This window comes from Anser brachyrhynchus, assembly GCF_964034855.1.
Source record: "Anser brachyrhynchus genome assembly, chromosome: 13".
Taxonomy (NCBI): Eukaryota; Metazoa; Chordata; class Aves; order Anseriformes; family Anatidae; genus Anser; species Anser brachyrhynchus.
The window spans coordinates 2221437-2248774 of record NC_137708.1 but is presented as its reverse complement, the minus strand read 5'-3'; the positions used below and the strand labels follow the sequence as shown (position 1 = coordinate 2248774).

General features: G+C 40.5%; 1 protein-coding gene across 3 annotated transcripts in view; it reads left to right on the top strand.

Moving 5' to 3' along the window:
• The window catches only part of BRWD3 (bromodomain and WD repeat domain containing 3), a 55224-nt gene that overhangs the window by 7229 nt on the left and 20657 nt on the right, over positions 1-27338 (top strand). For all 3 annotated transcript variants that reach the window (XM_080554327.1, XM_080554326.1, XM_080554328.1), the window contains 17 exons: positions 1457-1607; positions 4083-4181; positions 10458-10618; positions 10897-11118; positions 12433-12533; positions 13196-13266; positions 14615-14715; positions 16558-16598; positions 18745-18849; positions 20130-20283; positions 20790-20924; positions 21736-21864; positions 22279-22504; positions 23179-23349; positions 25170-25353; positions 25823-25916; positions 26567-26716. In XM_080554327.1, coding sequence (XP_080410453.1) covers positions 1457-1607; positions 4083-4181; positions 10458-10618; positions 10897-11118; positions 12433-12533; positions 13196-13266; positions 14615-14715; positions 16558-16598; positions 18745-18849; positions 20130-20283; positions 20790-20924; positions 21736-21864; positions 22279-22504; positions 23179-23349; positions 25170-25353; positions 25823-25916; positions 26567-26716 — 2295 coding nt within the window. The remainder of the gene's footprint in view (positions 1-1456; positions 1608-4082; positions 4182-10457; positions 10619-10896; positions 11119-12432; positions 12534-13195; positions 13267-14614; positions 14716-16557; positions 16599-18744; positions 18850-20129; positions 20284-20789; positions 20925-21735; positions 21865-22278; positions 22505-23178; positions 23350-25169; positions 25354-25822; positions 25917-26566; positions 26717-27338) is intronic.

The window sequence follows — 27338 nt, the reverse complement described above, 5'->3', positions numbered from 1 at the left end:
GGCTTTTTTTGGTTAAAATCTTCTTGGCGGCTCGGTGTTTGCGATGCAGGTGGCTGCATTCCAACACACCTGACTCACCCTCGGTAGCACCACCGACGCTGCCCACCTGGAGCGAGGGATTTCCCAACGGCCTGCAGCAATCATTTGCGCGATGGCACGGCTCGGTGAGCAGCGTTTTGGCAGCGCCCCCCAGTGAAGCAGTTTCCTATTCCTCCTTCCTGCCGCATGCTGTTCCCCCGGTGTGCTGGGGGCTGGCGTTCCCTCGGGGACGCAGGTGACCAGGATAGCTGGGCCAGGCTGGTGGCGCTGTGCAGTGGTCCTCTTCCTTCCTTTCCGCCAGCTCTGACCCTTTTGTGAATCAGGCAGCTTTGCTGAACCCGGCAGAAAACCTTTCCCTTCTGTTGGCGTGCGACTGGATGCATCCGGAGTGGTCGTGTAGGAGAGAGGGGTGCGCGCAGGCACGCGCCTGCTTTTTCTTTACAATAAACACAGTTCTGGCCCTATCAGGTAGTATTTAGTATTACTTGGCATTAGCTTGTGCCTTGGGAAAACAAAAATCTGTGTTAGTATCGTCGTATCCTTTGTAATGCTGCAACAGGTACAGCAATTATAAATAGTTCAAGTGAGACTTTTTTCTCAGTCTTCACTCGCGGGTACCTGAGAGCTGGGTTCCTGTTGGTCCTTGCGAAGGAGACGGCCGTGGCTCTGTGTCCTGCGTTGAAGGAGCTTGGTGGGCCCTGACACGGAGTTTTTGCTGCCAGCTAGTAAAAGTGGCAGAAGTCGGGCAGATGCGGGGCATTCTGGTTAACGGGGCACGGTTTGTTTGCCGTTTGAACAGCCTGGCAGGAAAAGCTATTGTCTGTGTGCAGAAAGCAGCCTTTGTCTAAAGGGGAAAAGGACGAATGTTTTCCCGGGATGACAAACGGGAAGCTGACACGTGGGGGTGTTACAGATACCTATTCCTAGTTGCTAAAACTGGGGACCGGGAATCGCTCTAAGGACACTGTTTAGGGTGTTCAGGCCGTGGTGCGTGTGCTTCTTACGGGGATGTGACTGTCTGGCAAGGGCGTTTCAGCTGAGCAAGGCATACCGCATGTGAAAAGAAGGCATTAAAGGGTAAAACAGACTTCAGGAAAAGTCCCCAGGCAAGACTTTGTTAGATCAGAGTACTGCCCTGAGAATGCTGAGTTTTGGGGATTTTTTGTTTGTTATTGAAGGTTGTCTTAAATTATGACCGGCTATTACTACCTTGATTGTCTAGTCTGACTTTTTCAGCGCTCTGTGGCACTTTGAAAGACATCTTAGGTATAATTAATTTGGAGAGTTTTTTCACCGCTTTCATTTTAGACTTGATTTCAACAAGTAGCTTTAATGTTTGAGTACAAACTGGGAGGAAAATACCAGCAGAAGCAAGAACAAACCGAATTTCACACATCTGTGTCATTTGTATGTTTAGGTGGCTGTCAATGCACACATCCCTCCGGATTATCTTCTTCGGATCTGTGAGAGACTTGGACCGCTTTTAGACAAGGAAATCCCCCAGAGCGTCCTAGGTGTGCAGACTTTGCTAGGCGTTGGGCGGCAGTCTCTGTTACGGGCAGCAAAAGGTAAGGTTTTCAGTGCACGCGTGGCTGCGTTTTGTTTTGATGAGTAACCCCCTTTTGTTTCAATTCATGTCGCGCTATCTGTGCTTGTTTGCATGAACCGTGGTTTTATCTCATTTGCCTGTCAGCTCCTGCTTTCCTGTTGCAGTCCTGCCAAAATACAGCTGGTGCTGGTCCTGTTGCACATACCTGCTTTTGGCTGGCAACGCCACCTGAAGCAGCTCGTCTGTTATTGCCTGATCTTGTTACTTGCTTCTCCTCCCCACCCTCCCCGGCACGTTGGGCCAGGGATTGTGTAAATGATGTGGTGAACTGGATTAGAGATTCGATCCATCTGAAATAGCCGTTTTCTTCATATGCACGAGCGTGTGTGTGTGTCCGAAATAAGCCGGCGGAGTTTATGTTTTGCTGGGCTGTTTTTCACGCTGATACGTTCCATTTTTTGGCTCCCTGGCCGTGCAGATGGGTACGTCAGGTTGAAGGACAGGGTAGCATTTGGTGCAGCATTTAGGGAGTGGGAGAAGGTGAGACCGGTTCTCTGGTGATAATTCCTGCTTGCCCTTGCTTAAAGTTAATTTGACCGAAAGCCCCTGTTACCTTCATGAATAGAACACCAGGCCAGTCCTTTTGAAAAACCGCTCTGCTTGAGATAATGATCCTGAAAGCAGACTTTTTGTGTCAGAACTAAGTGGATCTGAGAGCCATCTGCTATTGAAAGGAGCGGTTCCTCCCGTCCCTCCTCGCTCCGTGCCCCCGCCACTTCTCCCCTGTAGGAGCCAGAACTTATGGGATCCTATGATGGGCTGATTCGGAGAGCTAAACTGTTGCAAAATTTATTACTGCTATTGTAGTGAATTAAATTAGCTCGTGGAAGGGTCAGGGTGCCGGAGGTGACAAGAGGCAGCAGGAGTAACGTCCTGGGAGCGGGGCAGGGATGGAGAGCAGGACCTTCCAGTCGGAGTGGCAGCTGAGCACTTGATTTGCTGCGTCCTCTGAAGTCACACTCTGATGCTGGTCAGGACTGCAGCATTTTGCTAATCAACTTGATACCACCTGAAGGATGTGCTGTCTGCAGTTGCTTACCCAAAGGCTTGGGGATGAGTCTATGTTTTGTTATAATTGGCTGGAGAGTTTCAGGTTTGCAGGGAGGCCCACTTCAAAACATTTCTTTGTTCCACATCAGTTTGCATCTTAGGAGAAAGCAGCAACAAAAACATAAAGAGAGAATAAACATATTTGTGCTGGGAGACAAAAGCGTCTCGGGTGAGTTAGGGGACAGAGGCTAGGTGAGTTGCTGAGGTGTGTAGTGCTTGCTAAGCCAAGTGACAGACTTACTGCAAAGAGATTTCTACTAGATTTATGGTGGGATTTTTTTCCTTCAGAAAAAAAGGTGCTGTGGCATCGAGCACTTTGGTGCGCGCTCACTGACGTAGAACAGTGTACCTTTTTCAATTGACACGTGGATTTTTTTACCCCCAGTTGTGCTTTGGTAGGAAGCTTCCATTTCCCATTAGCAGTTAGGGTTATTTCGATCAATTTCAGGACGTAAGTGCTGCCGTTAAGGTGTATCACTGTAATACCCTGGGGTACAGTTCGGGCTGTAATCAGAAGGAGCTCTCAGGGGTCTCTCTGAGGCACGTAAACTTGCCGACATCACAGTCACAGATCTAAATGGTGATGCGCAGATCCACCAATCTGTGGCACTGTCCTTCTGTTTCAGTTCTTATTCACTGTGGGAGCTCGTTTCTCTCCTTCCAGATGGCCAGAAATGGAAGAAGTCCAGGTCTAATTTCTGAGGCACTCTGAACAGTCTCAGAAAAATCACTATTGTTCTAGAAAGAAGGCTCTCTAAGGCCAGTTGGCAGCAGATAGCTGGAGAGCCTTTAAAGAAAACAGTCGTCGTTTTAAAAACAGTGTTTTTGGAGGGTGCTGGGGTGCAGAGGAGAGTCTGAAAGTAGGGCATATTGCCACCGATTGCAAAAAAACAGATGTTTTGGAAAAAAATTCCCTTCTCCCCTTTTCCAGGAGAAAACATTTGTATATGTGTGTGTATTCTCAAATGTACAGCTCATAAGGAGAGGTCCTGCACGTGTTGGGATTCCAGAAGGACTAAAAACACACCAGAGCTCAGTTTCATAGCAAGCGCACCTACGTTTTGCATTCTCTTTTTTTTTTTTGCAGCATATCAGACGCTCTTACTCACCAAAGTGAAGCAAAACCAAGCTGAAGACACTTGCAGTCACATTGCTTAGGTACTAGAAGTCAGGGTAGCAACTTCCTCTAACTGTTCAATTCCTGACAAACTGTTTAAAGAGATTAATCCTATTTTTCCAAGAGAACAGTTGAACGTGGAGGCTGAGGCATGACACACAAGATGCTGGGAATGGTGCTTGATGCTGTTGATTCTAGGGAGAAAGGGCAGTTGGACCCAGCTGGGCTGTTCGTTTCACTTACCTGCTGTTAATCTTGCCTGTGCAGACTTCAGACACACGCTATGGAAAGGATCTGCATTTGCAGCTCTTCACAGAGGCCGGCCTCCCGAACTACCTGTAAATTACGGGAAACCACCAAACGTGGGTGAGTCTTGACACATAAACAAGGTGTTTTTTCCTTCTCTGTAATTTTATTAATGTTCCAACTTAGAGTTACTGTCTGAAACACTAATAGGGGTTTTCCTTAGTGGCTTTTTTGATATGTCACCATGAATTATTCTAAAAAAGGGTTCTCACTGACAATAGAATAACCCTTTTTGCACTGTTCTGGCTTGATTCTTCTATAATGCATGCACATATGTTAAAACGTTGTGGTCATGTTCAAAAGCTTTGCGTGTCACAGTCCTGTTCGGAGGGGAAATAAGCTCAAATCTTTTCTTTATGATATGCCTACATAATATGTATGTATGCCTACAGGATTGAGTAGGCACGGTCACGGGCATGGAGGCAATCTTATTCGGGAACCTCAGCCGGAACAAAGCGCCTGGCTCCCAGAGAACTTTCTTGTCTCAAGAATTCAGTTCAGTTCAGTTATGACAGAGAACAGACTGCTTGCAACATCCCTCTCCAAAAAGGAAATAATCACCAAACCAACATTTGTGTTACTTCAGCTTCAGTTGTCCATCCAGTTAAAGAACTTGTATAAAACTCAGATGTGTGTTAGGCATTCAGCTTACATATCACCAAGAGCTCTATTTTGCTTAAACTGGAAAGTATTTTCCTTGCACGGTCTAAACTTCCATTAACCATTTTTGTAGCGAAGAAATTTGATTCTTGCAGGGATAAATGTAAGTGCTGTCTGTCATGATTTGTTTCCTTATTAGGGTATTTTATCTGTGTTTGCCATCTAAGTGTTTGTGCAGATGCGTAGGCTTCTCCTGGTGTGTTAGGGGTCCGTTCACGTAGGTTTCTCTTTTCTGTTAAATGGAAATCTCTGAAAGGAAGTCTTTCTATTGAACTTCATCCAAGTATCACTATTAATTTAACTTAAAAATCAGAATATTGAAAGTACCTAGGATGGTTTTCTTTCTGATTACAATTCCTATTTTATCTGTGGAAATAATTTCTCTTTTTAAGGAGATTCCATCAGCGGTTCCTCCTTTGGAGATGCAGGGATCAGTCTCTGCTTCTGCCGTGTCTGTTCCTCTGTGCTTCTGCACTTTCTCACTGCCTCTCATTACTAAAAATTAACCTTTGTCTGACACGAAAGGGACAAAGTAGAGGCTGCTTATGGTTGAAATTGATAGTGCACTTTGCATAAGGTCTGTGGTGTTTTGGCAACGGTGTGACAGGATAGCAAAGTTAATATGTGTCTTGTGGTTGCAAGAGAAATGGATATTTGCCTAGAACTAACTCATATTTAACTACTACATTAGTAATTTTCCTGCACTGTCAAACAATTTGAGTTGTATCGTGGAAATTAAAAAAGAAATAACTATTTCCACATATTAGTAAGGTTACTTCTATACATATCTCTACATTTATCCTTTTAAACTGGAGTTACTGTATAATTAGCAGTTGGGTCGGTCGGTTGCTAATAAGCTGGATTTAGATTTACTGCACAGACTTAATTTCTGGAGAAGTTGTATTTCTGTAAGTACTCCTGGATCAACTCTTTCATAAGGGGAAACTCAGACCATGTTTTTGGAATATGCTTTCTTATTGGTGATCAATAGTGACGGACTGGACTTCAGCATTGTCGTGCTGCCATGACAAAGGTCTCTGCTGCTTGGCTGGTGACTGTTTAGTGAACGGAATTGCTCAGAATTTAGTTTAGAGAACAGAATGTGTTGTTGGTTTTGATGTTTTTCCGTGAATTGCTATTAAGAAACACAAAAGTGTTGTTTGGAAATCTTTCTTTTATAGCCTGAAATTCATTTTTGTAAACACTGGTTTCTAGAAGAATACAGTCCTCCTTGGTCTAGGTACGTAAACTACCAGTAAGAGAGGAAGATACAGATAAAGGTTAAAATACAGCAGTTTGCTGTACCCGTGCTGTTCAGGAGGCAGAAACTTGGTTGCGGCATTCCCAACGGCTATTCCTGAAGTGGAAGCCTAAAAATTCCTCTGTGCATATTTGTGCAAAAAGGGTGGGTTTTGGGGCGAGTAGTGGCAGCTGCAGATGCTGCAGTGTGTGCGTCTCGTTTTAAAATACAAAACGAAGGAGTGTGCCCAACGCCCTTAATATTTCAACATGATTGTGGATTCCTGTACTCTGCTGGCTTGGCCAGATCGGGACAGCTTTGAGCTTTCTGGAATTACGGGGTGAATCCTGTCCTGTAGAGTCTCTGAGAAAGGGCCAGCCTTTTCCGTGGAGGTCGCTCTCAGGATCGTCTTGTCTGTGTGTCCAGTCTTACAGAGATGTGGAGAGGAAGGGGAAATGCTGCTGGCAGGACATCACGGTGAATGCAGCGAGGTAGGCCTTGCAGGCAGTTTCTTTGCAGGTTTTGCTGTAGTGCTGCGTTTGGGACTCCTGTTGTGCTCTTCCAGTCAGAAAACGAAAAGATTGGTCGTAGAGAAGCTCAGAAATGTGGTTATTCATGAATGATAAACCTGGGTTTGAATACTGCGTGCGGTTTGTTGGAGACTTTTTTTTTTGCAGGCTATGCCAAGCAGATTAGAAAGAAGGCTGGTTTCCCTCTGTAGCTGATTACCAGAAGCATTTTAACCCGCGTATGAGCACGTTTACGCGCGTAGCTGGACTCGGTGGAAGCAGCAGCCCCCAAAATTCTGGCCCAGAGACTTCGTTGCATAACGGCCGTGCCCAAGAAATCGGGCTGTGCGGAGGCTTACGCGGGTGGCAGCCGGTTCTCCGCGTGCCCTGGCAGCGTGAAACGTGGTGGCCGTGTTGTGTGGTTGTGGTGCTTGTTCCGAAAGGCAAAATACAACGATGTGGAATCATCGCCCTTAATACCGGGGGAAAATTTCGGAGACTCATGTTTGTACCAATGTTCTGTTCTCAATTTTGGCTTGAAAAAATGGAGCGAGTCGAGGGTTTGCAGAGGGAGGAGGGATGAAAGCAGCTGCAGTTAGGTGACTTTGTCCACACCGACATGTTTTCATTTTTTCTGTGGTTGTGACTTAACTTTGAAACTTGTGATGTTTGTTTTCTTTATTTTTTCCATGGCAGGGTTATTGTGGTTTTTGTTTTATCCAACCTATGCGAGCGTTCTCGTAAGGGTTTTTACATTTGTGTTGTTACCTCTACCAGCATGGATTGCAATTTAAGAATTACTGATTTATGGTGCATTTGACTCCCCTACATCCCTGCGATGATGCTTCTGCAAGTCAGGGCTTTCTCCAGCCTGAGAAGCAGGCCCAGAAAAAAAAAAATTGCTTCATTTCTTAAAAACAAGACTAGATATCCTCGCTTTTAATGTCAAATAACATCAATACAGTTCGGGAAGGATTTCTTAGCAGTAGTGAGGGGAAGGGGGTAGACTTGGCAGCTGCTGTGCCCAGTATGGCACGAAGTACAGCAGCTAATCAGATAGGTTGCTAAAAGAGTTTAGGGCTATTTGGCTAATTCTGTGTGGGATTCGGTAGAATTTTTTTTAATGGTTTTAGGCTTTGAATACAATAATGTAATTGTACTAAAGAAAGCAAACTTTACAGGGCTTTTCATCCTGTATGTGCAATTCCCTATTTAGATATTATGCCCGTTAATCTTCTGCCAAAATTGTGAGAACTGGAAGCTGGATTTTTTGTATTTCGTGTATTTTTTTTTTATTTGGGGGGAGGAAGACAGCAGTTCCTTTGAAGGCAGTGATGATTCACCGCGTGTGGGAAGGAAAAGCTCTCAATCGGAGCCTTGTGTGTGCTACACGTTGCTGGTACCCGAAGCGTTTTTACAGGGAGGATCCCATACATTGAATACTTCCTACTTCTGGTCGAAGGTGCTCTTGCTTTGATAAAGATGACAGCCCTTACAGCACAACTAGAAGTCTGCATTTCTGTGAAACAGTCGATTGAAGCATTCCATGAACAGGGTTTTTATTTTTTAATAATCCATTGAAGACTGAGCAATGGGGAAATGGACGCACACAAAAATGAGATGACTTTCCCGTGCTCTGAGGCTGAGCTGATTGCAAGTCTAGGAATTGACTGGAGAACACGGGTGCTGAGTGCCGGGTGAATGGCTGCGCGAGTTAGGTGCCAGACTGTTTGTTACACCTTGTTGGGAATCCCGTGAAGGAAAACCTAAAACGGGCAGTGGTAAATTTTCAGCAGGATCGCCTGGGAACATTGTAGTGCACGCAAGGTGTTGTGATTACTGGGAATACTTTGAAATGCGAGTGCACCGTTTTGATTCACACAATTTTTTGTGCGATTAAAAATGTTCAGAGCCACGTGAAATTGTCCAAAGGCAGGTACGCTCTTACTATGTATTTACACGATTTAAGCACTGCAAAGCACTGCAGAATGACCAGCTTGCCAAGTGGCTACCTCTCTGCATTGGCTCCGCACTGAGGGGGGAAAGAGAGATTTAATGTTTTTTGAAAGTTAGGTTTTAAGCTGGCATACTTAAGCAATGTGTAAAAATAATGCGTAGGCAATCCTGAAGGTACCTTTGTACAGCATTTATCACAACGGGATCTCCGTTTCCTCCTGTAAGAGGTGGGAAAAAAAGTTAAGGATTTCAGTTCTGTTCTGCTAGGGGAGTAAGTTCCCATTTAACAGTTCCTGTATAGTACGAGATATAGGCTGAATAGCAGCTAGATAGTAAATTAATTTGGTTTAGTGCATTTTGCTTCATTAGTACTGCTGAATATGTATGTTTACGTGAAAAACAAATATTGACTGAGGGTAAGGACGTGGCAGCAGCCTGATGAGTTTTGCAAACATGTACATCTTTCATGCAACTTTTTTTTTCTAATATGTGGCATTTTAGTTGCATTGAGGGATTAAAAATGGGCCAAACTGCAGAGCATAAAAGTGAGAAACAAAAACACTTTCTGTAAATCTGGATCAATTCACTTTTCTTCCCCATTTATCTGTCTGCTTGTGTATAAATGCTTCAATCTTACAAATGTGCAGAAGCGTGTTACCAGTGAATAACCCTTTGAAATTATGCTTCTTGACTTGGTAATTTTTTCTAATACCTTCCACAATCTTATTTTTATTTTTTTTTTTTTGGAGGCAGGCAACGATACGATGATACAATTAAGAAAATGGGTCAAGTTGTTCACGCTGCTACTAAACTAAAGGCACTAGGCTATTAAACTAAAGGGTTGAAAGGCACGAGAGCTTCGTGCGGTTCCTGTGAAGCCCTGCCTAGTGCAATGTGCAGGAGGCAAGATAAGGGGCTTCTGCAGGGAGCCTCCTATCGCAAGTACTCAGCAAAACCACCAGTATAGCAGTGTTAGATCTTTAAGTACCGGGGGGGGGGGGGGGGGGGGGCACTCTTAAAACATTGAAATCAAAAGTTGAAGTGGTGTGAATTAGGATAGGTAAAACTAAGCACCAAAAGTGATCTCAAACTATACGTCGGCTCGAAGGTTAGAATTAGGATCTCTCCGTATTCTGCAGCTATGGTGAGCTGCGTTCAGTGGTGTGTCCCAGCAGAGTCACGTACATATCTATTTTCTCCCCTCCTTGTCTAGTGGAAAGATTCATAGCTATCATCAGTGAGCCTGCTAACAGTGCTTGTTTTTACCTGATAGTTTTGTTCATGTAGATTTCAGGCCGGTTTTGTAAAGACTCCTAGGTACTGCTACCAATATGATATAATTTGTTGTTGTTATATTTTTTTTTCTTGTGGCTGCCACTCTTTACTGGAGCTTCTTCCATTGTTGCTGCATATTTCTTGTTCTTAAATTATGTTGTGATAAAAATGAAATGGTATTGCTGCTACTGCTAATAATGAGAGAGGTTTTGTGGGGAACCTGTAGAAGACCGTTGACCCTTACATATGATCTGGGATCCATTACAAAGAAAGCTATTTTTATTACAAAAAAAAAAAAAGCATTTAGAATAACCTTTAATTGTTGTCATCCAAAAATTATAAGGAAATTATATATTACTAATACCAAGTTTTCCAAATCCACAGAGAATAAGTATTTCTGTTGTCTGTTCGTGATTTGAATACTTGGAATGACTTCTGGTAGTGATGCAAACTCTTTATTTTGCTTTAATATTTGTTAATAAACCAGATGTAGTGGTGTTGTGGTAGGTATGGAAAGCATCCATCAGGAGTGGGCTTACTTTTTGGAAGACTCTGCATACTTTTGTGAGAAGGTGGCAGAGGTTCAGATTTATAGAAGTTGTTACCAAATATTATATCAATATAACACTTGTTTACTTTGAGTTCCGGACAAAATCCGTGTCTTAGCTTTCTTTTTGTTTTGTTTTTCTCTTCCAGTAAATATAATTTCTGCCAGGCAATTAACTGGATGCGGACGTTTCAGCCACTTGTTCCCAACATCCACCTACCAACAGATGAAGATGCATAAGAGGATTTTGGGGCATCTATCATCTGTTTACTGCATAGCCTTTGATCGCAGTGGGAGAAGAATTTTTACAGTAAGTTTTAAAACGTTACTTTTCTTTGAAGATTGCTTTGCTGTAGTTTGATTCCTGTCTTTTTTTGAGTCCCTCAACAGCCTCTTAGTTGCTGCTTGAGATGCAGATACAGCCTCCAGAAACAGAAGGGAATAAAAGTTTTGAAATGTTTCACAGCTGTCTAAATCCCTGACCCCTCAAATATCTTTAGATACTTGTTCATCAGCATCGTACATGAGCATTATGGACACACAGCGTGTATTATTTTATCTAATCTTTGGAAATTTTTGTGGCTTTAGGGGTCAGATGATTGCTTGGTCAAAATCTGGGCTACAGACGATGGGCGCCTGCTCTCAACGTTGCGAGGACACTCGGCTGAAATCTCTGACATGGCTGTTAACTACGAAAACACGCTGCTTGCTGCAGGCAGCTGTGATAAAATTGTCAGAGTATGGTGTCTTCGAACCTGTGCCCCGGTCGCAGTGCTGCAGGGCCATTCAGCTTCCATTACTTCCATACAGGTAAGGAATAACGTTTTTTCATAAACTGTTGAATTAAAATGGTACTAACGAATGTGGACTAGGAACTGGGGATAAAACTTCTCTTTCTGTCTGTGTTTGGCAGTGTAGATTTGCCCCAGCTTGAGGGCAAATCTTGATTTGTCCTCCTCATCAGATGAACTAGCTGTGCTAGAGACAAATGGCAGGCATCTGTGGTGGCAGTCCTTACGCAGCCACTGAACCAACATTCCAGCATTCCTAGAGAATATTTGTTTTTTAGAGGAATTACTGTCAGCAAAAAATCCCTATTCCACATTAATTGTTTGCTCGTTATTTTAGCCTGTACCCCAAGGAGCTGTTCTCAGTATTGTAGCATACAGCAGCCACAGCACAGGTGAGGGTTTGTAGATAACCTGCGCTTGTGCCCTTGCAGTTTCAGTTGTGGCAACTGCCAGTAAACGACAGTGGGGCTGAAAAAAAATGACTAAACTTCCTGCACTCAATTCTGTAGAGATGGCACGGTCAGTAATGGCTGGCAATTGGCAGTTTATTTACTTTAAAAAAAAAAAAAAGGCTATACAGACACCTCGAACAAAAGAAAATTCCAGGATAAAAAAGACAATCCCTGCAATTTGGCAGGTTATGCACATCGAGGGGGGGATTGAGTGAGGATATTTAGCTCAGAATACCTTTCTGCTGGAACTTTGCTGCCGTTGATTCATCATAGCCTTCTCCTACATGCCAGTGGTTCCTGGGAATCTCATTTCCCCCCCTCTTGCCTGTACTGCTAGTTTTCTCTGATTTTTAACTCCGTCACAAGTGGCTTACTTTAAGGTGATTTTTTGGAGATATTTTGTAATTTGGATTTGTGTTTTATGTATTTACTTAAATTTAAAAAATGTTTACATATACATACATCCCTCACAAGGTTTTTGTAAAACTCTGGTTATTTAGAAAATAATCATAATTATTTATGGCTTTTTGAAGAAACAATAATTGATTCCTTTATCAAATACCAGGCAGACAGAGGATTAAAGAGGTATTCCTTCATCTTGTTGCCCCATTCAGAGCGTCTAAGCTTGTTTCGTGTCTCCAGTTTAAGCTTTGTGTGGTAAAAACAGACTCGCTAGTCAAAAAGTGGGTATTTTCCATTTCCTTGTCATTATTTTTATGTAAGTTCAGATTCAGTGGTTGTCCCTGGTAAGTGCTCTCTGTACTCCTGGGGAGAAAGCGAAGGTGCTAATGAAAAAAAATCTTGTCAATGTCCATTTGCAAGTTTGTAGCATGTAAGGGGAGAATAAAATTAGCTGATTGAACTTAAAACTTTATTTTTAGTTCTCTCCAGCAAGAAAAGGCACAACACGATACCTCACTTCTACTGGTGCTGACGGAACAATCTGTTTCTGGCAGTGGCATGCTAACACCATGAAGTTTAAGTAAGCCTGTTCAGATAATTATAATTATTTTAAAACAAAGACAAGTTTATTCCGAATTTTAGAGCGGAGAGGAATGCTGGGATAATAAGGGAATGTTTCTTCTCAATGAACAAGTTTCTTGGGGATATGTTCTGCCGTAGACTTGCTGCTGGACCACTGTGGTGTGACTGCAGAGAGTGCTTTCTTATGTGTCTTGCAGAGCCTGTGGCATTAAAATCCGGAGGGGAAGCTATTACTTCGCGTTGTTGTGCTTTGGTAGGCAGTGCAGTGGAAGAACTTAATGCTTTTATGTTTAGGACCAAGTCCTTGTCTAAAATGTACAAGCAAAGTTATTTCCTTGTTTTTAATCTGAAGAACAAATATCTATGGGTGTCATCAAACCCACACTTAATAATAGGAAGTAAATGCTGTTAGGGTAATGGCTTGCCAGGCTCAGTTTTAAATAGATTTAAGTTGGTGAGTATCATGATAAATAACTAAATAGCATTTTCTATTTAGGAAATGATGGTTTTCTTACTAAACAAAGGAAAAATAAGCTGTAGCAAAATTAGGTGTGAATTCTGAAATAAAGGGTTTTATGATGGACATAGTGACCTTACCTGTTAAGTTGCAGTGAAGGAATAAAGCAATGAAAAATAAAAATGTTGTCTTGTTGCATGTAGGGATCGCCCTGTAAAATTTGCAGAGAGGTCCAGGCCTGGTGTTCAGATCTCTTGTTCATCTTTCAGTTCAGGTATGTATGCATTGGTAGGTAGCTGAAAGTATTCTGTGAACTGCAATTCCTTTGGTGACAAGGCTTCTTTTTGCTACTTTTAAATGCAAATGATATCAAACCTTCTTTTCAGTTAATCACAGCACCGTCAAACTGTGATTGTTTGAAACTTCCCGTGCTGTCTGCCTCAAGCTGCCCTCTCGTTCCTTCCGTCTTTCCTTCCTTCCTTTCCTTCCGAGCTAACGTGTCTCGACCACCTCAGAGGAAGACAGCTTTCAGCCTGTAAAGTTCTGCAGTGGAAAGTTCTTGTAAATCTGGCAGGCAGGTGGCCTCTGTTTAGAGATTACACTTCTGCCAATCCCAGATTTGGGGGATCAAATCTGTAGGCAGGAGAATCAGTTCTCCTTAGAGACTTCTTTGGCCTTCAGTACTTCCCAGTGTTTCCCTTGGGACACTTTTGTCATCCGTCTTTTGCTCCTGCTACCCAGGCTGCACATGCTGCTGCTTGGCGGAATAGGGCCTGTACCAGCCTGGGAGTGCAGGAGCGAGACTGGGTTAGTGAGCAGCTATTCACTACTCTACTTAGTACGTCGTGCTGAACAATGAAGTATAAAATCATCTACTGAATCATCTGTAAGTGACCAGGTCCCTATGGTCCATTGTATGTGTTTGGAAATACCAGCTTGACTGGCATCCTTTGCTGCAGCACTGAATTCTCAAAACCAGTGTTTTTTACAAGCAAAATTATGTAATTTCTCATTAATTTTCGTCATCTGAAATTGAGTGCTATTCTCGAGCCATGTGACCCTTATCCATGTTCCTTTCTTAAAACCATGGTTCCTAAACAGCTAAAACTATTTCAAGGCCATAAACTACACATTACAATATTGCACAAAAAAAAGAATACTAAACAGAATAAAAAGCTCCTGATTCAGCAATAATTTCTGATACACTTCAAGTAGATGTGCTTACACATTTTGTTTGATATTGACCAGTGAGGATATTAAATTGTTCCCCTTCTATTTTCCTACGTAGGCTGACTGAGAGCACTGTGGTACTTTCTGAGGGACAGCAGAATAGTTTGTTGGGGGAATGGTGTAACTAGCGTTTGTAAACCTTTGTGACCGAAGGAAGATGAAGCTGAAAATGTTGTACGCTTCATTGTTATGTTAAAGTCGATATGGTCTGAGAAAGCAGAGATTAAAGCAGAAGTTGTCAGAGTTAACTTCTTTTTTCAGGACATCTGTTTTTATTACATTGGAACTTTCAGTTTAAAACTGTAGTATACTTCTTTGACAATAAAGCAGTAATTAAAATCAGTCGTTACTTGGATGGCTTTTCTTCTCACAGAAAACACTGTCTTTCTCAGGTGGCATGTTCATTGCAACAGGTAGTACTGACCACGTGATAAGAATTTATTATTTGGGCTCGGAATCTCCAGAGAAAATGGCCGAGTTAGAATCTCACACGGTAAGAGACGAACCAGAAAGCAAAACTTTCCCCCCCTGCTCTACCTTATTTCAGGAACCTAGGTTTTGTGTACCCTATTCAACTTCTATTTTTTTTTTATGTCTCTAGAGTTTGTTTGGCTCTCAACACTGCGTGTTTTTTTTTAATACCTTGAAATTTGTAGTAACTTATTTTTAAATTCCTCTGAGGCAGGAGATGTGTGCAAAACATTTGATGTGCATTATTCTCTCAGGAAAACCTATATTCTTCCAGGAACCTGAGGGACTGGGTGTTTTCCTGTATTCTGGAAGAAAGTCTGTGAGGGAAAGGGGGGATTAAAGCAGTTTTCATGCAAGGTGTCATTTTTCCTGTTAATTTTACTTTTGATTATTTAATTATAGTTGTGACATAAATCCATATAACAGAAAAACAAAATAATTCTGGTTTTAGAGTATACAGTAAACTTTGGGTCATGACAGTAATTTCATTTAGAAAGTCAAGAAACCTTGAGAGCATTCTTTCTGAGGCAATGCAGAAGGATTCTCATTAAAATCAAAAAGTATTAAATATCTTTATAATGTCCTTCAGCGTTAGGTTTCAGGTTTCTGAGTCTTGATGGTTTCTATTAAAACCATTGAATGTCTCAATTTTACTGAAAGCTGATAAAGAAGAGCCACTAACGTAGTGTCAAACCTTTCTTCATTTATTTGTTACTGACAGCAGATGATAATAGTATTATTTATTACATGCGTGGTTAACAATATATCAGAAAGGCCAGCTTATAGCAACGCTGATAAGGCTCTCACTGATGAGGAGTTTGGAGCATTTATCTTTGAACCTTAATAGCCCAGCTGCCCACTTTAACAATATTTTATGGATTATGGCTGACGCCTAAACTGATTCATTGAACTTCAGTGGGAGCCATGAGTCTCTCATTTAAGTCTCAGCTAAAGCTTCAGGTCAGGAAATCCAGCAAGTGTTTTGCTTGCAAAGAGAACTTATTTTCTATATTCAGCAGTTCAGCTTTGGAATGAACTGAAATTCCTTTAATTTTTTGAAAGTCTACTCAGTACTGCAGACCGCTGTCAGCCTGCCCCTGAAAAAAATCCTGAGCTGGACGCTTGGCTATCAACAGCTGGAGACACCAGTGGGAGTAAAGAACAGCGAGTGCGTGTAGCCAACACAAGCATTTAGCAAAATAAAAAAGGCAAATCCACGTCTAAAGCTCAGTATTTGATTCTCAACAATTAAAAAGTGCAAATAAAGCCAAAATTTGCTTTTTATTTTAATTTTTTTGGACAACGTATTTCAAAGTGCTTTAATGTTATGTCTAAAAATTGCAAGCCTCCTGTGATCGTTTATTTGGTTAAGTTGTTCTTACTCCATCATGTCGAGTGCCGTACCTACAAGGCTTTGGGAGCTCTGGAAGTATTCTTATTCCTGTTAACAGGGGAGTGTGAAAGGTGTGGGGTTCCCAGGCAGAGTTTACCCCGGGTTTTGTGTGCTCCTGTGGCGCTGTGCAGGAGGACCGCTCGGGCAAGAGCAGAGCTGCTGCAGCTTCTGCCTCCTGAACATGTGTTGGGGAGGCTGAGTCAGAAATCATTTGCATCTCTGAGCTGCTTCTGGAGTGACGTGAATTCATTGCCTCTCTGAAGCCGTCTGTTTCAAAGTCTCACACGATATGCCTGCTGAGGAAATTTTAACTTGAAATGTGACTTTTCTGCTCTTGAATTTGTAAGACAATATGTTATAGGAGATGTATAGAAGATGCAATTTGCTAAATAGAAGCTCATTATTAAGGTTTTTTTGGACGAGTGTTTCATCTTACAAAGCACTTACTGCTATTTTTTCCCCCTTGTTTAGGACAAAGTAGTTGCAGTCCAGTTCTGTAACAATGGTGACAGGTGAGTGGCTGTCCTGGCATTTTCCCGTGAGAAGTACAGTGTTCAATGTTCAAAATCACTTTTCAGAGAAAACTTGGTGCAACAGGAAGACTGCAAATGGGCTTTGATTAATCTTAGATGAATTATTTAAAACGTATTGGAAGATGTGTGCCGCATCCACAAACTTAGTCTTGCTGACTTCTGCTGTAGCAACAAAAGCCCTCTCTGACTGTGCTTTTGCTTTGCTTTTTTTTTTTTTTTTAAACTGAGCAAATTGGAAACCATATTTTGCATCTTTTCTCTGTAAGTGTCGTACTTCACAGCTAGCCACGTTAAGTAGAGAATGGGTTACTTCTGGAGTATAAATATAAAATAAATAGAGTTGTGAGCAAAAGCTAGAACTGTTGCATATACACAGATTAATTAGTTTAGGTGAATACAGTAATTCTGCAGTCTTAAAATTTATGGAATGAACCATTCCTGCCTCCAGAGCTTTTGTTTTTTAAAACTATGCGAAGTCAGGATGCCGTTATGTAGGAATTCCAGTCAGGATGCTGATGGTGAAAGGTGCCTGTAGGCATGTGTGTGTGTCACGCTTCTGCAGCACAGCTGTGTTGGAGTGCAGTTTGACAAGCTTTGATTAGCGATCAACATCCTAATGTAAATGTTTTTATGCCAGAATTTGCTCATTTTTCTTATTTTGCTTGGCAGAAGGCGTAAGGGATGTGTGCGGGCAGGAGCCATCCAAGCAAAACTGTACCTTTGCCAGTGCAACTGCACCTGTGCTCAGAGATCTTTGTCATGGAAAATTATATGGGAACGTACTGGCGTAATTGTACTAACAGTTCCTTCCAGATAACGTTGAGAACGCTAGTCTCAATGAGGGTATTCAGTCATGTAGTCACTGAAAATTAGTCTTTTATGCTATCATGATTCTTTTAATGAAAAAGTTATAACCTCCTTTTTATCTTAATATAAAGAAATAGAAATAGAGTAAACGAGGAAAACTTGTTGCAGGCATTTTAGAACTTTTTCATCATGATGAAAAATTCAGTAAAACTGAAAAGATGAAACAACCATTTATTAAGATAAAATTGTATAGGCTTGCATTGTTTTTACATGTGATTCCACACGTAAATGGAATGTATTCGTAAAGGTGCTGGCTATCCAGTGAAAGCATATTACTTGAGAAGCTTTTTTTTAAATCCTTAACAAAAATGACTTCTAGACACGATGGCCAAAGCATTATGATGTAGTTAAATGCATCTGCCAGATGCTTGATTTTTATTTTTATTTTTTTTTAACAAGAAGGACTTTAAAAATGAAAATACTTGTGTAATACTAGTATTCAACAGACAGGGCTACCTACTTTTATTCAGCTTGGATGTTTCCCTTCTCTGTCTTCACCCTTAGTGAAAACTTCCATAAGTTAATGTATTATAATTTGTGCTAGACTCCTGGCATGTAATTTCTTCTTCTTTGCTGCCACTATGAACTGCTCAAGGGATTTGCTGATGTCATTAAAAAGGGAATGTGCAGCTTGTATGAATTACGACATTGAAGTCATTCCAAGGCCATCTGCTAGCTGTAACCAAATGTAATTAATGTTGTGGGATATAAACTGTTTTGTACTGTACAAAATCTGATATGAAAATTGTAACCTCACTGTCTTTTAATTATATTCCCTAGATCAGAGATGCACAAACAATGTAAAGAATAAGTGTTGAAAAAAATATTAAAGACATTCTAGCTTCTGTGCTGACTTGAATGGGTGTGCTCTGGGCTTGCCAAATTTCGTAGCTGCCTTTTTTTCTGTGGCAGTAGTTCATGGAGCTTTTATGACTAGTTAAACACACCAGTGTGGGGGAATATATTGAGTAAGAATATATATATTAGTATGCGTTTCCAAGTACATGTATATGTGTGTGTGTGTGCAGAGTGAATGACAGTCCTCTGCCAAACTCCTAAATATTCTTGGCACAGGATTTAGCATGCCCTCAGCACACTGCTGCTGAAGATGGACAACTCCATAGGGAAGCTACTGAATAGAGAGATCATAAGATCCTAAGACAGGCATTTGGGTATTAGAACAAAAGCAGCAGTGGCTTATGCTTATTCAGAATTTCATGATTTGTTTTTGTTTGGTTGTTTTGTTCCCCCTCCGTAGCTTAAGATTTGTCAGTGGAAGCAGAGATGGAACAGCAAGAATATGGCATTACCATCAGCAAGAATGGAAGAGTATAGTCCTGGATATGGCTACTAAAATGACAGGGTAAAACAAACTCAAACAATGCACACTTCATAACATTGCTTACACACAAAACAAAATCTTCCATCGTATTTAAAACTATTTACCTACATTTTGAGCTAATTTCAGTACACGTTCTTTGTATATTGAAAATGCCATGGCCCTATCTGTTAAGTTACACAGTTGATTAGCTTCAAAATGATAATATTAATACACTTGAAATTCCTGACTCTAGTGGTTGGGGAACACTTAGTGTTTTATTTGTTGGTTTCTGCCATTTCTCGGAGAAGTTCTAGTAGTGACTGCCATAATCAATTTCCTCAGGTCACTAGTGTTTATTTTATGCCAAATGCTGTGCTGTTTTATTTGCTTTGCTATGGAATAGTTAAAATTGTAATGAATGCTAAAGGTAAAACAGAGAAAAAGGAGCACAATATTTGATATGCAGGCAAACAGGGACATGTTCAGCAGTTTCCATTCCAGTAAACAAATGCAGTAAAATAAATAAATTGGCCATTAAGGCTTATTTTACTCACCTGAGGACAAATGGCAGGATGCAGAAGGTTTCTAAGAGATCTGACACAGATTCTTTTTTGTAACAACCTTCCTTTATAAACACATTTTTTGATTTCTTTTTTCATTCCAAGGCAGAATTTCTTGTAATACATAAGTATACATCCGGAATGATCCTTAACACTGTATTTTTTCCCTAAGCTTTTAGGTAAGAGATGAGATGTGTTGATTTGGTTCTCAGGTTCAATTAGCATTTTGAGTTTTTCTTCTTGAGGTCCTCAGGTGTTGTCTGTAAGTGGACTTGTAATTGAGTACACACAATAATAGAAAGCAGAGATGGATAAATCCATTAGGCAAAATTCCTCTTTGCAGAATTATTTGTATTTCATGTGGTTATGTTTATAATAATCCAACTGGTGAAGTATGATTTGGATTTATTTAGCAAGTTTTTGCTACAGAGTTTACTCTTATTGATGACTGGTAAGAAAAATGTCCTGTAGGAAAAGACTAAATTGAACTGAATAGCATGAACAAAAGAGTTGTGGTAGGTGAGGATGATCGATTAAAACGTGTGCTTTTTAAGGAAAGAAAACTGTAAATCTTAGTGGTACTGAGTGTTTTGTCTTTCTGGATTTTACCCCTGCAGAAGCTATCCTTCATTCTCCTGCATTAGCCAGTAGTCACAGCGGTGGCAGCCACGCTCTCCCTAACTTCATTCTGAGTCAGTGCTGTTAAATGTTTCTGTATGTAGTTACTGATTTATTTCTTCTTTAAATTATGAATTTCCTTAGAAACAATGTAGCATCTGGGGAGGACAAGGTGACTAAGCTGAAGGTTACTATGGTGGCTTGGGATAGATATGATGCCACTGTCATCACTGCAGTCAACAATTTCCTTCTCAAAGTGTGGAACTCATCCACAGGGCAGCTTCTTCATAGCTTATCTGTGAGTAAAGTTCAAGTGAATAATCCCAAATTGTTATACATGAGCTCTGAACATGATTTGAGGCTAAACTGCGTCCTCATTCCTCCTGCTAAGCAAAGTCTTATCCTGAAGTTTGCCATCTGTCTTGCGTTTTTTGGGAGGAGTATGTATCACGGGGAAAGGAGCTGATGACCAAAACGCTGCTAGACCCTGCTGATTGCTGGCTGACAAGGGAGCCTTTTGGAGGCCACTGCTTCTGCCCAGATTGGAGGGCTGCAGCTGTTGTGGCTGCTGCTCTCTACTTCCTCTCCCCTCTCCTCCATCTCCACTGTGTCTGAGGTACTTACCAAGCGGGCAGGATAATAATGCCAAGCCTCTGACAGAAGTGTCAGCTTAGTACAGACACAGTTCTAGTCTAAGATCTACTAAACTGAGCTGGGTTAGATATCCTCACGCTTAATACTAGCGTGTTTGGAGAGGTTACCTGGAGAAACGTGACTTTCTTTTTTACCCTGCTTTCATTGCAGGGTCATGATGATGAAGTTTTTGTTCTGGAGGCTCATCCGTTCGACCAAAGGATCGTACTTTCTGCAGGCCACGATGGAAATATTTTTGTTTGGGATATAGACAAAGGAACGAAAATTCGCAATTACTTTAACATGGTAAGAATGGTCAGGGAAGTGTGTTTTTTTATTTTCACATTTGTCTAAAACTGGACTTGAGGCAAAAGCAGATTTCATTATATACCGCCTGTGACCAGTGTTACAGCAGGATTAGGGGAAAAACTCCTACATATTAACAAGAAAACACTGTACTCTTCAGTAAGCAATACCAAAGTATATTTTCACATATTTAAGTGTAGCAGCAGGTCTTTCGTGGGATCTATTACATCAGAATATTATTCATGTGTATGGTTATACCATAGTGATAGTGACTCCCAGGGTAGAGCAATGAGAACCAGTAAGCCTGTGTGTTGTAACACAACGCTGTGGTCTGGGAAATGGTATGGTTGCCTTTGTGCTGCATCTGTCTTAATACGCCCAGCATCAGGTCTGTTGGTTTGATTCCAGTGCTGAGCAAATGCAGCTGTGCTGCTTCAGGACCTGAGCTAGCTTCCTGGCACTTGTGGCTGCGAAACCTGCTGGTGAGGAGCTAATATGTGTCTGAGTTCTTTCATGCAGGCTTCATGCTGTATCTTCTATTAAATAAAATTTAGAGTTCTAGGTAGTTGTTTCAGAGCATGCATTGAAAGTTGCCCTGAAATTTCAGTGCAACTGAAGAAAGAAAAAAAATGACTCCATTGGTCAGTGGGCTCTAATAATGAAATGGAAAAATATAAGCGAGTCTTGAGTGAAATGAGAATGCTCACAGAATTGGGATCTAATATTTTATGGAACACAGATGAAATGTTCTTAATACTCCTTGTATAGAGAATACATGATTGTGAAAGGGATGCTCTATGCTTGTACACAGATTGAGGGCCAAGGCCATGGAGCTGTTTTTGATTGCAAGTTCTCACCAGATGGACAGCATTTTGCCTGCACAGACTCTCATGGACATCTGCTACTATTTGGTTTTGGATGCAGTAAATATTATGAAAAGGTGGGTTGAATGAATTTTAAACTCATCTGTGTCTTGACCTGATTTTGTCGTAGGAGCAGTTGTGTTACAGTTTATTCCTTCCCCCTGCACCAGACTAAATAGTAATTAAATCATGGAGCAGTTGCTGTTTATCTAAATCAAAAAAATTTAGACAGGAGAGTCTCTAGACAAGGGAGCAAGGCATTAACTTCAATGTATTCACCTCCATTGGCATATTTTACTACTGAATTTTTGCATCAGACCTTGATAATAGAAGGCGTTTGCAGTAGGAGTCTGTTCTCTGTCATAACATTTCTTCTGCTGATCTTAAGTGTAGGAGTTGTGGTATGTGGGTGTGGGTATGGGAGCCATTCCAAAATTGCAAGACAGCTGCAAATGGCCATTTATTTATTTACTAAATTGCTTTTCTTGCAGATTCCAGATCAGATGTTCTTCCATACAGACTACCGACCACTGATCCGTGATGCAAATAACTATGTGTTGGATGAACAGACTCAACAGGCTCCACATCTTATGCCTCCCCCATTTCTGGTGGATGTTGATGGAAATCCTCATCCCACGAGATTCCAGCGGCTGGTACCGGGGAGAGAAAATTGCAAGGATGAACAGCTTATTCCTCAGCTGGGATATGTAGCTAATGGTATGCTGTCTGAAGTTTATGCATAATACATGTATTGCACAGTATTGAGTACTACTTCACTAGGATGGTACTATAAGAACTTATTTATTTCAGTTGTCTTCTGAAACTGGTGGTTTAAAATAAGTCCAGAGGTAGAAGAAATGGGGTGGCTTTACGGCATAAAGGAAGTGTATGCAATTAACTTGAGGCAAGACAAAGAGGCTGCAGTGTTCTAAAATCCTTACACTTCTACATATTTGTATGGCAGCATGCTTAATTGTCCCATTAATCTTGGGGTTACTATATATGTGAGTAAGGAAGGGAAGCAGGAAGTTGAAAAAGATCTTGAAAAACTACTTTTATTTTTTAAACATTTTTTTTCTTGTAGTTAGAAACTTTTCCATAATGCTGATATCCAGTAGAGATCTTCCATTGTTACCTACTGAAGCATAAATTCTTTCTGCTGTTTCTCAGTGCTTGCGTTTATAGTTAACATTTAGTCTGTAATTTTAGATTTTTATTTTAATGTCTCTTGTAAACTTTACCTCTATTTATTACATGAGAGCAAAAGGATAGCTTGTGATCAGATGTTTTGCAGGGCAGACAGATAACTGTGCACAACTTGAAATTTGATTGTTTCTATAGTATCAGAAATTGATCATATGGTAAGCAATCGTGGCTTTGTTCTTGTCAAGGCGATGGTGAAGTAGTTGAACAAGTCATTGGGCAGCAAACTAATGACCAAGATGAGAGTATCCTTGATGGCATGATCAGAGAGCTGCAAAGGGAACAAGATCTAAGACTAATTAATGAAGGAGAAACTCTTCCAAACCCTCCACTCAATAGATCCCACTCTGTTAATGGAGGTAAGCATCCCCTCTTTATACATTATTTCTTTTAGTAAAGCACAGCAAGGTACTAATGGAAACGTGTTCAAGTTGGTGTGTATTCTGGGAGTATGTCTTTGAGGATGCTATCTCTCTTGTTCTTATGCATATTTTTAACTTGTGTGGAGCGCTTGGATGTTGCTAATGATGTCCGAGGAATTAAAAGTTTAAGGTGCAGCTGATCACCTTACTAACTGGGCTGTGAGTATAATGAATTCTATTGTGAACTTTTTCTAAAAATACATTTGAAGTTCTCTGTATTGTCTTGATGTTACTTGATCGCTACGGAGATGATACTTTCTAACTGAATAATGTCAAGTTAACAGTATATAATTAGAGAATGTCAATGGAATACAATGTTGTGACAGACTAATGGCTTCCTTGTGCAGCCCAAATGCTAAAGCTGAGCATCAGATCAGCGTTTATAAAATAAACATGTCTGCTCTTAGTGTTTCCTTAGAAAGCTTGAGATTATTCTGTTGGTAAGTGTTCTGCTACTGTGACTTTATTTTTAATATGCAAAGCGATTAAAAATTTAAAACCATCTCAATCAGATACGAACAGCTGACTGTGAAGCAGCTGACTGAGTGCAGTTATTGTAACAGAGCAGATGCTGTGGACTTGTGCTGCAAGTCATCCCAAGCTTTTAAAAAAAATGTACATCTGCTAATAAATTAGTTCTAAGTTAAATGACCGATTACACCTTTGACTCAGATTTTCCTGGCAAAACTCGTTAGGATTGGTAGACTTAGAGTTTAAATTTGAGAAGGAATAAGAAAAAATATTAGTGAAAAATGCTGAAAGTACACTTTGATTTAAATTGGTGTTGTCAAGAAAGTGGCCTGGCAGCTAGTTTCAGTTCACAAGAAGTCTTTTCTGCTTCTTGTGATAGGCTGATGTGCTGTGCAATTCCTCAACTGTATTGTAAAATAAATAGAAACGCCCCTGTATTTGCGTGAGAGGGAACTTCCAGATATAGTGGTTTAGAAATTAATGTAGTTACATTCCAGAACTTGCACTGATCAGTGACTTTGCCACATGAACTGCCCCATTTGTCTGAGTTAATTAATGTATGAACTGTCTGGTATTTTAATAGCTGAATACTTTTATATAAGTTTGTGCAACTGTGAATTCATTTTTTTTTCCATGTTGTTAGCCATATTTAAGCATGTAGAAATCGTTTTGATGCATTCCCAAATGACAAGATGAATTAAAGCAACAGTAGCAGTGATTCTGATATTACCAACTTTTTCGCTTTTTTTTGTCTACCTGAAATTTTAGTCTGTTTTCTTCTGAGTATGTAGCACTGCGTTGTTGTGCCACCCGGTGAAAAGGGCAGAGAAGGAGCAGTGCCTGTGGTACAGTAGATAAACATTACAAATACAGAACAAGTGGAGGTACAAGAGAAATGTTAAACCTTGAAGCAGTCTGTTATTTTAGGTGACAATCTTCTCTTTTCCTCTACCATAGAATTTTAGATTCAGAGCCTCTAAACAGTTGACAGGACGTTGATTTGAGTCACTTAAGTGCCTTTTGAATTTTTCTCATAGCTTATATTCTCTGCTTGCAACAGACATCTCTAAGATACTGCAAGCCACAATGATATTATAGTAGTCTATGCGTTTCCAGTAGTCCAAGGCCAATGTGTAAAACCCTTGAATTGAAGTAAAAGACAAAGCTACTTGACAGAGAATAAGTGTTATTTGTTGCCAAAAGGAAGCCCTTTGTAATCCTTAAGCTTTAAATTCCATTTGTAGTGATGGGTCATAGAAGTGAAGAAGAATCTTTTTCTTCCTCAGCTCTTCGAAGTCCAAGTTTGGAGATTGCATCTCCACCAAACGTTGGTCTCCGGAGAAGTGGTCAGATTGAAGGGGTCCGGCAAATGCATCACAACGCTCCCCGAAGTCAGATGGCAACAGAGAGAGATCTCATGGCGTGGAGCAGAAGAGTGGTGGTGAATGAGCTTCCTCCAGGCATCAGCAAGTAAGTGAGATAGGAAAAGAAAATTAAATTGCATAACGTTTAGTATTCTTCTATGGTTTTTTTGGTGGTTTTAAAAAATGATTTTCCAGAAATAAGTTTGCTTTTTTGCTGTTTGTTTGAAAATGCAGGTAGTAGGATTAGAGTGGTAGCTGCTGCTGAAGGGTTAAGAATAATAATTCCTTCTCCTCTCAATTACATCTTTCTTCAGTGGTTCAGAAAACACATTTTTCATTTCTGATGTGAGACTTTTAATTCTTCCATCTTCCCAAAGTTTTATTAAAACAAACAAACAAAACACAAATTTTTAATACATTTCAATTTCTTTGGGTTGACGTATTCTCTTAGCAGGACCTGTGGAGAGATTTCTTATGGCAAGGGAACTAGAAGTATTTTAATGTGTGTATTAGTGAGACTGTCAAGTTATATGATGATTTAATGTATAAAATGGATGTTTCCTATGTATAATTAGGGTGCAGGAAGAATGCAGAGCTGCCAAAGGTGAAATTGAAATTGGTTTATACAGCGTTGAAAAGAAGAGAAAGCCATCCCACACCTTACAACGGGTGAGTTAATTCTCGGGGAGAGAGAATCTGGGTGTCAAACAGTTCTGAGCACTCAACTAAAAAAAACAATAACGAAATTCTATCTGTTAAATGCTTTAGAAGGTCAATAGTGCTAACTGTTACTCTGGCTCTCTTACTCTGCTCTGTAACCGTAACTTGTCTGTTTTTATACTGTAAGTAACAACGGTAAATCTCTGTCCATGAGGCTTCAGTTGTAGGAAGATGCTGGGAAAGGGAGAGAGCAGAGTCAGGGGGAATGCTCAGTTTCATTTGTGGAAATTAGGAGAAAGATTACAGGTGCCACACTTGGAGTGGCTATCTTTTATCTTACCCAGAGGCTACAGGTATTATTTTTTTTTAAGAAAAAATGTATTTCTTCATAGCCTTCTTATTAATAAGGATTGCTACTTAAAAAAATAGTATTGATATTGAACCAAAAAAAAAAAAAAAGCAAAACCACGTGCTTGTTCACTGAAATGAACCACAGGTCTGTAAAAGATGTCTTTTCAGTTCTAATTCTAGATTTCCTAGTTAGCATTTGTAGATGGGTTACAATGTACAATTACTTTAATGAGGCATCTTTTAACTCCATAATTCATTATGGAATACGTAATCTCTTTCTATTTGTCCCTCCTGTCCTGTGATAAAAGAATGATTACCAACCAGGAAGCGGAAGGTCTTTGAGAAGAAACCAACGCAAACGCCAGCACGCCTATCAAACACGCTCCACAATAGAACACAGTCAGCAAGGAGCAAGTCAAAACGCACGTGCACGGGAAGAGTCTGACAGCTCCTCAGAGGTCTGACACATCAAGTGATTCTTTAGATAAGGTCCCTGCTCACAAATATTGTGGTTTGACAACAGATGTGCTGAGAGCACTGTTGCTTTCAGAGCTTTGAGTTTCTCCACCTAGGAAGAAACAATCAAATCACTAAGCCTTTTGGATGTGTGGTGTTACTGTAGCATGTTGATCTTGGACAGAGAAGGATCATTTACCTCAATGCCAATACAGTATTCAAAACTAGCTTAAAACAGGTTGTGTATTTTTGGAAATCAGAAATGTTTTCAAGTAAATTTAATTGAGTTGCATTAAACCACTTACTTTTTTGGCCATTCACATGCAGTAGAGTTCATATTGTACATATATTCTAGGTCAGATTCAGTACTTTGATTTCATTTGCATCTGTAGGTTGTTGAAAGAGATCGTGTGTTGGTATTAAGCAATGATATCGTCAAGGGAAGAACTTGAAGCATACCAAATTAAATATAACTTGTTCTCGTTAGCGAAGCATGCAAATTAAAAAGAGACCGAACACTGTAATTTTGTAAATGCATTGAATGTACAGAATAGCTATAAAGCTTATTTGTATTTAAGGACTGGTTTAACTTTAAAGCTTTCCTCAAGTGAGACAAACTATGTA